Here is a 9,989-nt window from a genome sequence, read left to right as displayed (position 1 = left end):
TATAATTGTTATATCTTCTTCTTGGATTGTTCACTTGATCATTATGTAGTGTCCTTCCTTGTCTCTTGTAACATTCTTTATTTTAAAGTCTATTTTATCTGATATGAGTATTGCTACTCCAGCTTTCTTTTGATTTCCATTTGCATGGAATATCTTTTTCCATCCCCTCACTTTCATTCTGTATGTGTTGCTAGGTCTAAAGTGGGTCTCTTGTAGACAGCATATAGATGGGTCTTGTTTTTGTATCCATTCAGCAAGCCTGTGTCTTTTGGTTGGAGCATTTAATCCATTCACGTTTAAGGTAATTATCGATATGTATCTTCCTATGACCATTTTCTTAATTGTTTTGGGTTTGTTTTTGTAGGTCCTTTTCTTCTCTTGTGTTTCCCACTTAGAGAATTTCCTTTAGCATTTGTTGTACAGCTGGTTTGGTGGTGCTGAATTCTCTTAGCTTTTGCTTGTCTGTAAAGCTTTTGATTTCTCCATCGAATCTGAATGAGATTCTTGCCGGGTAGAATAATCTTCATTGTAGGTTCTTCCCTTTCATCACTTTAAGTCTATCATGCCACTCCCTTCTGGCTTGTAGAGTTTCTGCTGAGAAATCAGCTGTTAACTTTATGGGAGTTCCCTTGTATGTTATTTGTTGTTTTTCTCTTGCTGCTTTCAATAAGTTTTTCTTTGTCTCTAATTTTTGCCAATTTGATTACTATGTGTCTTGATGTGTTTCTCCTTGAGTTTATCTTGTATGGGACTCTCTGCACTTCCTGGACTTGGGTGGCTATTTCCTTTCCCATGTTAGGGAAGTTTTCGACTATAATCTCTTCAAATATTTTCTCTGGTCTTTTCTCTCTCTGTTCTCCTTCTGGGACCCCTATAACGCGAGTGTTGTTGCATTTAATGTCGCAGAGGTCTCTGAGGCTGTCTTCATTTCTTTTCATTCTTTTTTCTCTATTCTGTTCAGCAGTGAATTCCACCGTTCTGTCTTCCAGATTCCTTATCTGTTCTTCTGCTTTAGTTATTCTGCTGTTGATTCCTTCTAGTGTAGTTTTCATTTCAGTTATTGTATTGTTCATCTCTGTTTGTTTGTTCTTTAATTCTTCTAGATCTTTGTTAAACATTTCTTGCATCTTCTCGATCTTTGCCTCCATCTTTTTCCGAGGTCCTGGATCATCTTCACTATCATTATTCTGAATTATTTTTCTGGAAGGTTGTCTATCTCCACTTCATTTAGTTGTTTTTCTGGGGTTTTATCTTGTTTCTTCATCTGGTACATAGCCCTCTGTCTTTTAATCTTGTCTATCTGTGAATATGTTTTTTGTTCCAGAGGCTGCAGGCCTGTAGTTCTTGCTTCTGCTCTCTGCCCTCTGGTGGATGAGGCTATCTGAGAGGCTTGTGCAGGTTTCCTGATGGGAGGGACTGGTGGTGGGTAGAGCTGACTGTTGCTCTGGTGGGCAGAGCTCAGCAAAACTTTAATCCGATTGACTGCTGATGGGTGGGGCTGGGTTCCCTCCCTGTTGGTTGTTTGGCCTGTCGCAACCCAACACTGGAACCTACTTGGGCTCTTTGGTGGGGCTAATGGTGGACTCTGGGAGGGCTCACGCCGAGGAGTACTACCCAGAACTTCCGCTGCCAGTGTCCTTGTCCCCACGGTGAGCCACAGGCACCCCCAGCCTCTGCAGGAGACCCTCCAACACTAGCAGGTTGGTCTGGTTCAGTCTCCCCTGGGGCCACTGCTTCTTCCCCTGAGTCCCGATGTGCACACTACTTTGTGTGTGCCCTCCAAGAGTGGAGTCTCTGTTTCCCCCAGTCCTGTCGAAGTCCTGCAGTCAAACCCCACTAGCCTTCAACATCTGATTCTCTAGGAATTCTTCCTCCCGTTGCTGGACCCCCAGGTTGGGAAGCCTGACATGGGGCTCAGAACCTTCACTCCAGTGGGTGGACTTCTGTGGTTTAAGTGTTCTCCAGTCTGTGAGTCACCCACCCAGCAGTTATGGAATTTGATTTTACTGTGATTGTGCCCCTCCTACTGTCTCATTGTGGCTTTTCCTTTGTCTTTGGATGTGAGGTATCTTTTTTGGTGAGTTCCAGTGTCTTCCTGTCAATGATTGTCCAGCAGGTAGTTGTGATTCTGGTGTTCTCACAAGAGGGAGTGAGAGCACGTCGTTCTACTCCGCCATCTTGGTTCAGGGCTCTCTATCACTGCTTTCTTTGTTTGTTTGTTTGTTTTTGCGGTACTCGGGCCTCTTGTGGCCTCTCCCGTTGCGGAGCACAGGCTCCGGACGCGCAGGCTCAGCGGCCATGGCTCACGGGCCCAGCCACTCCATGGCATGTGGGATCTTCCCAGAACGGGGCACGAACCCGTGTCCCCTGCATTGGCAGGCGGACTTTCAACCACTGCACCACCAGGGAAGCCCTCTACCACTGTTTTTAATCACAAACACACACCAGTAAAACTCTCATGAGCACACACCTCTAAATGTCCTATTTATAAGTCGTTTATGCATATATTTCTGTACAGTGTATATATGAATTGTAAAGCTTCCAAAGAAGCTTCTAAACTTTTATCATTAATTTTAGTGATGTTAATTTCCGCATCACTGAAAACAGCACAGAATTTCTTCATTTTCTCATTGAATATATGTCTTGCTAATTGTGATGAATTCCTACTTTGAGTTATCATTTAATGATAGTTGACATGCAACCTTGTTTCAGGTAGTCTTGAGAAATTCCCTCTTTTTTTGGCCAACTTCCTGTCAGATATGATAAACTCATTACTATTTCTTTCTCATAATGTGCTGAAGGAAGATTTTTCTACCTAAGAGTAGGAAAAGTGAGAGCTCTGGTTCTTTCTTTTTGCTTACCTGTGCTTTCATTATTGTTATCATCAGTCTACAGTTTCTTAGAGGGAATCTTTTTTGCGGTACATGGGCCTCTCACTGTTGTGGCCTCTCCCGCCTCGGAGCACAGGCTCCGGATGCGCAGGCTTAGGAGCCATGGCTCACGGGCCCAGCCGCTCTGCAGCATGTGGGATCTTCCCGGACCAGGGCATGAACCCGTGTCCCCTGCATCGGCCGGTGGACTCTCAACCACTGCGCCACCAGGGAAGCCCGAGGGAATCTTTTTAAGCTGTTTGTGTATTACACATTAAAATTGGGTAATACATGGGAAGAAATGAACCATGACCCTGCCCTACACCACATACAAAAGTTAATTGCAGATAAGTTATAGTCCTAAATGTGAAAGCTGCAAGAAGAAAATTTCCAAAAGTTAATATATGAAAATATCGTGACCTTAGGCAAAAATTTCTTAAATAGGACACAAAAACACTAATCATTAAAAAAAAATTTTGATAAGTTAGATCCCATTAAAATTAAGAACTTCTTTAATCAAAAAGGAACCAATAGGACTTCCCTGGTGACTCAGTGGTTAAGAATCTGCCTGCTAATGCAGGGGACACAGGTTCGAGCCCTGGTCCTGGAAGATCCTACATGCTGCAGAGCAACTAAGCCCGTGTACCACAACTACTGAGCCTGCTTTCTAGAGCCCGTGAGCCACAGTTGCTGAGCCCTTGTGCCACAGCTACTGAAGCCCATGCGCCTAGAGTCTGTGCTTCGCAACAAGAGAAGCCACTGCACTGAGAAGCCCGTGCACCACAACAAAGAGTAGTCCCCGCTCGCTGCATCTAGAGAAAGCCCGCGCTCAGCAACAAAGACCCAATGCAGCCAAAAATAAATAAATAAAATTTTAAGGAAAATGAAAAAAACTTAAAGCGAAACCAATAAAAAAGTAAAAATGGGGCTTCCCTGGTGGCGCAGTGGTTTGGAGTCCGCCTGCCGATGCAGGGGATACAGGTTCGTGCCCCGGTTCGGGAAGATCCCACATGCTGCGGCGTAGCTGGGCCCGTGAGCCATGGCCACTGAACCTGTGCATCCGGAGCCTGTGCCCCGCAACAGGAGAGGCCACAACAGTGAGAGGCCCGCGTACCGCAAGGAAAAAAAAAAAAAAGCAAAAAGGCAAGTACCAGAAAAGGCTTCATTTCTTGAAAATGGAGTATATATAGAAGCTGTTGCCCTAGCTGTGAGTCTTACCAGTGTTCAGGAATAAGTAGGATCACATGTCTTGCCCTAGAGTGTAAATCTGGTGATGCCAATTTATGACAAAACTTAAGACAGGCCAGTTAGGCACTTGCCTGTGGTTAACATGAACTGTAGAGCCACACAGACCTGCATTCTAATACTCACTCACACTTACGACCTTAGTCTTTCTAAACTGCATCTGTCAAATAGGTATAGGAAGAGGAACTAAACAAAGAGTGGTTGTGAGGCCTGAGATATTGCCCAGGTTTTGGCACTATGCCTAGCACATAGTGAGCCCTCAGCACATGGGAGCTGAGGATTGTTACCCAGGATTGTTAATGGCCACGTGATAAGATGTGTGTTTTCATGATTCCAGGACGGGGCCACAAGGTCACTGACCCAACTCTTTGTATCCCTGACTTTTTCTGACCCTAGGAGAAGGAAGCATTGACCTTTCCTTCATCAGGCCAAAGATGCCTCTCTTTGGGAGGACATTCAGTCCGAAGAAGACACCCCCTCGGAAGTCTGCGTCTCTCTCCAACCTGCATAATGTGAGTGTCAGCACGGGGCTCGACCTGGTGTGCAGCATGACTGGAGCATCGAGCCTGATTTCTTATGGAAAGTGTGGTCCTCCAGAGGTATCCTCGTGGGAGGGCATCCTTTTAATTCATATTATTGCTGAAAACATTTTTAAACTCCTTTTTGGGAATTATTGTCAGAGCTTGTTGAAGAACCTTAAAAGATAGTCATCCTCATTATGATTTTGGGGACCAAATGATGTTATCCAGTTTGACTTCACTTGACTCCCAAGACTTGTCCAGGAATCAGTTTTAGTCATGTCTAAGTATCAAATTTATTCTCAAAGGATGATGTTTTGCTATCATTAAGAGCGTTCAGAAGGATATATCACAGCTCCAAAAACAGTTTCTGAGCTCCTTGAGGGCAGAGGGGTTGCATTCATTTCTGTATATCCAGTACCAGTCCTGGTGCAGGGTGGGCGCTCAGTGAGCTGTAGAAACACTGAAAAACACATTAAAGAACAGCTACTACTACTCATTGGGCCTTAGCATTTTATGCCTTTTCCAGGACATACGTAGCTCCATAAGAGACAAATGATAGCTTGGGCTTATTACATTTAAAAAGAATTTTTCACTTTATTCAAAATTTACAGTAGGATTTCTTTCTTTCTTTTTTTTTTTTTTTATGCGGTACGTGGGCCTCTCACCGCTGTGGCCTCTCCCGTTGCGGAGCACAGGCTCCGGCCGCACAGGCCCAGCAGCCATGGCTCACGGGCCCAGCCGCTCCGTGGCACGTGGGATCCTCCTGGACCGGGGCACGAACCCGCGTCCCCTGCATCAGCCACCAGGGAAGCCCGTACAGTAGGATTTCTTAAACTGCTAAGTGCCTGTACATATGAAATAATTCAGTTTGCAAATTTCAGCATATATAGCTTTTCCAGAAAATATCTATGGTATAAAGGTGTACATTTCTTCTCTCTTACAGTTTAAAGTTTGGGGGGTACCTTATTTAATTTTCTGACTTAAAAACAATTACTAAATGTGCTGGGTAATGATTATAAAGAGGAAATGAGTTGTTGGGATCATACCGTTGGCAGAAGAGGTGCTGGGCCTAGAGCCCCTGTGCTCCGGCCTCCCAAAGCCAGCATGCGCGTCTCCCCCACAGTTGGATCGGTCGACCCGGGAGGTGGAGCTGGGCCTTGACTATGGAACGCCCACCATGAACCTGGCCGGGCAGAGCCTGAAGTTTGAAAACGGCCAGTGGATAGCAGGTGGGCTGCATTTCCTACCATTTTGCCCAGCAGGATGGTGGAAGGAACCTCCCCTTGTGACTGCTGCTTGTGTCCTTCCACCAGAGACAGGGGTTAGTGGAGGTGTGGACCGGAGGGAGGCCCAGCGCCTCCGGAGGCGGAACCAGCAGCTGGAGGAAGAGAACAATCTCTTGCGGCTGAAGGTGGACATCCTGCTGGACATGGTGAGGAGGGTGGTGGGGAGGGAAGCCTTGGCTTTCCTTGGGCAGGTCCACTGCAAGTCCTTTCAGCCAGCCCACACCTCTCGAGTGGCAGTTTGCTCAGGTACATTGCTGTGAATCCAAAGATATAAAACCAAATCAGACACAGTCCCCACCCCCCAGTCTAGTGGGGAGATAGACAGTAAACATAGTGACAGTGCTTCATGGTAAGGGCAGTGATTAAAGTCTGTCCACGGCCTGGCATCCACACATGGGAGAGAGATTCATTCTGTCCAGTCGGGAGGATGTTGCAGGGGAAGGGATATTTGAGCTGAATGTGGAAAGATAAAGGTGGGAATGGAGGCTGGGCTGAAGGGAAGAAGGACAGCCTGCTCCTGGCTGGGCGAGGCCCTGTCCCACGCAGCCATTAGTCAGTGCCCTGCGCAGACCTGCCGAGGGGCACTCCCTGCGTTGGCATCTGTTTCCTGTGGCTTTTAAAAACCCAACAACCTGTTGAGCCTAGGGCTGTGTGTGACGGTTGGTTGAGAGGCAGCAGAGCACACACTGCAGTGGTTAAGAGCAGGTGTCTAGAGCTAAACTGCCCAGGTCCCTGGCCCAGCTCCACCACTGGCTGTGTGACTTCAGGCAAGTTACTTAACTGCTCTGTATCTGTAAGAAACATGGTATCTTCAGCAATAAAATGGGCACCATAGTAGGATCTACCTCATTAGTGAGTTAATAATATAAGCAAAGCTCTTGGAATAGTGTCTTGCTCAGGAACTGCAGCTCTTCTGTTTCACAGTAAGCTGACCTCTGGAGTTTGTATCTCTCTATCCCTGCCTGGAGTGTCTTCCACCCTCTCCTCTAAAGACCACTGAAGGATTCTGATGCTGGAAGTGGCATGCTTTTTTAAACATTTTTATGTGAGCCACGACTCAGAAGCACCTTAGACCTTAGTCCTTTAACCTTAAAATCACCAATATTTGCCTTTTTCATCCCCTGGAACCCGGTGTCCTTCGCGCAGTGAGTGCCATGCGATCCTAGGTGATCAAAAATGTTGATAGAATGGATGGTGAATGTTCTTCAAGTGCTTGAGGCCCTGGGTCATCAGGAGGTTACTTTCCGCCCAGTTACCAAGGGGTTCCCGTCGTGGAGGCTGCCGGCAGCGTTAAGGGAAATGCCGTGGGGCTTCTCCCAGCGCGCAGCGCTGGCCTTGCCAACCTGAAACGTAGCCCAGAAACGTCCTTCTTTATAACGGTTTGCTGCTCTACTTCCAGCTCTCTGAGACCACTGCCGAATCCCACTTAATGGAGAAGGAGCTGGATGAACTGAAGAGTGTCAGCCGGCGGAGAAAATGAAGACCCCAAAGCCACCCGTTAGGCGCACAGGGGGAAACCCATTCGTCAGAAGAGGAGGATGTGGCTGAGGGAATTTTTAACCAAACTAGTGGATTAGGTCCTGGGAGAGAGTATCATATAATGGAGCCAAAAGGCACTGGCCCCCTTAGGTTGGCAGTAGGAAGGTGACAATGTGGTGGATTCCAGGCCAGTCCTGTGCTTCACAGCACAGGGAGACCTCCTCAGGGAGGTCTGGGGTGACGGAGGCCTTTGGGTGTTCTCCAGTTACTTAACACACAAACGCCCATGGCCCAGGCTCAAGCCTGTTGGACGGAGTTCATCGTATCATCCCCTCACACTGTTGTGTGTGGTGTGGCATCAGGTGTACAGAGCCTTGTTGTTAGAGGTCTCAGATAAGAAGGTCTCCTGGTTCTCTGCCCTTCAGGCCACTCCATCCTTTAAAGAACACTCGTTCCCCAAATCCACAGCCTCCTCTGGCTCCAGCTTCTCAGCGGCAAGCACCGACCTCCCATGGCAACACTATATTTTTGTGCTACTTTCCTGTTTACCCTACTTTTTTAAATTAAATGATGTTCTATAATCTCTCTCTGGCCAAAGTGACTGAAAAAAGAAACATCAGTTCTTGAAGAAGTAAGTAATGGAGGCTGGGTTCTAAGCTTCCGATGCTCCATCCAAAGACAGAACTTTTAGGTTGTGGGGGAAGGTCACCGTTGCAGAAGAAGCGTTCCAGCTTCCTGGGCGTCGGCAGAGGCTGATCTGGAACAGAGCAGTCTCTCTGCTCAAATTCCCCTGCCTTCCTCTTTCGGGGTGCTGGAACTAGCCTGGGCCGGGCAGGGACCGAGTGGTTGGGAAGGGGGCCTGGTTTCCTGGAGTGGGAATCTGTGTCTTCGAGTGGGCTGGACTTCTCTGGCTGGGGGAGGGAGCCAGCCAAATGCAGTAAGAGGGAGTCGAGCTTCCAAAGTCAAGGGGGAAGGCACTGAGGCTGGGGACACAGAGCCCCAGGCTTTAGACCAGGGATGGCTACTAAGGTCAGAACACCTGTTTCCCACCTGGACGGGGCTCAGGATGTTGTTCACACTCTCATTTCCTCCTCAGCTCGGCCCTGTGGAGCAGGGCCTCTCAGTCAGCACGCCTATTGGCAGATAAGGAAGCAAACCCCAGGAGGTTCAGAAACTGGTCTAGGATCAGACAGCAGAAGTGTGGGAGCCTGCTGATTCCCAGCCCACATTGAAAGAGGGGAGCTGGGTGGGGGGCTGCCTCAAATGGAGGCTGCTGTGCGTAGGCCACCCTCAGGGCCAGCTCCATGGGGGATGGATAGAGAAGCATGATCTGTAGCCCCAGCCCATAACCTTCCTTCCTGATAATAGGAGAGACTAAGTCAGAAGACATTGGAAAAGGATGTTACATGTGGGTGTAAATCTTCAGGTGCAGATAATAGGCGCAATTGAGAGTTTGCTTATTCCTAGACCAGTATCATTAGCAACCATTTACCCTGCACCCTGGATACCAGACATCTATAGACAGTCCCCCTGACTTATGATGGTTCAACTTAAAATTTTTCGACTTCATGGTGGTACAAAAGTGATACACATTTAGTATAAACTGTACTTTGAATTTTGAATTTTGATAGTTTTCCGGGCCAGCAAAATGCAATACGATGCTCGTGATGCGAGGCAGTTGCAGTGAGCTGCAGCTCCCCATCAGCACGCAGTCACGAGGATAAACAATCAACACACTTAAAACCAGTCTGGACCCAGACAACCACTCTGTTTTTCATTTTCATTTCAGTACAGAATCCGAAAAATTACATGAGATATTCAACACTTTTTGTAAAATAGGCTTTGTGTTAGATGATTTTGCCCACCTGTAGGCTAATGTAAGTGTTCTGAGCACATGTAAGTTGGCTAAGCTACGATGTCTGGTAGGTTAGGGGTATTACATGCATTTTCGACTTATATTTTCAACTTATGATGGGTTTATTGGGACATAAACCAAAGAAGGGCTATATTTCTAATTCTCATGAGAATTTTTCAAGTTTGTTATCTTCATCCCCTGCTTTTAGATGAAGAAACAAGCCCAGCAAGGTGATACAGCTGGGAGGGAAGGAGCTAGGACTGAAACCTTTGGAGTCAGGAGGGGCACGTTTGGTTGTCATAGTGACGTGGTTCCTGGTCCCCTCTGTACCACCACTGGCACCTGAGGGGGCTGCAGCCATGTGGGACAGCTCTGCAGTGAAGGAGGACTTGTATTTGGGGTGATGAAGGAAGCAAACCATTGGTGAGTTTCAGCACAGGAATGCTATGATTGACTTAAAGAAAAAGATCCCTCTGGCTTCTGTGTGGTCAGAACAGACTGAAGAGCTCAAGGCTGGGACCAGGGAAGCGGCAGCAGAGAGGTGAAGTGGTCAAATTCTAGGCAGGAATTGAAGGTGGAGCCCACCGTCAAATTGTAAGTTTGCTGATGGATGTGGTGTGTGAGCTGAGTCAAGGATAATCCTATTAATGAAAATTTGTAAGAAACAGGAAAAAGAATCAGCTATATGTCACCACCCTAACCTTTGTTGGTTTATTCCGCCGCCCCCCCCCCC

At 47.2% G+C, this 9,989-nt stretch overlaps 1 protein-coding gene across 1 annotated transcript; it reads left to right on the top strand.

The window, feature by feature from the left end:
* The first annotated feature begins 4,517 nt into the window (after nucleotides 1-4,517).
* CBY1 (chibby 1, beta catenin antagonist) lies at nucleotides 4,518-7,441 on the top strand. Its single transcript, XM_007454015.1, has 4 exons — nucleotides 4,518-4,627; nucleotides 5,760-5,865; nucleotides 5,950-6,068; nucleotides 7,322-7,441. Exons 1-4 carry the CDS (start codon nucleotides 4,550-4,552, stop codon nucleotides 7,400-7,402), a joined length of 384 nt encoding a protein of 127 aa, XP_007454077.1. The 5' UTR covers nucleotides 4,518-4,549; the 3' UTR covers nucleotides 7,403-7,441.
* Nucleotides 7,442-9,989: the final 2,548 nt, after the last annotated feature.

This window comes from Lipotes vexillifer, unplaced genomic scaffold, assembly GCF_000442215.2.
Source record: "Lipotes vexillifer unplaced genomic scaffold, Lipotes_vexillifer_v1.1 scaffold382, whole genome shotgun sequence".
Taxonomy (NCBI): Eukaryota; Metazoa; Chordata; class Mammalia; order Artiodactyla; family Lipotidae; genus Lipotes; species Lipotes vexillifer.
The sequence above is the reverse complement of the archived record's forward strand: the minus strand, read 5'-3'. Positions and strand labels throughout refer to the sequence as shown.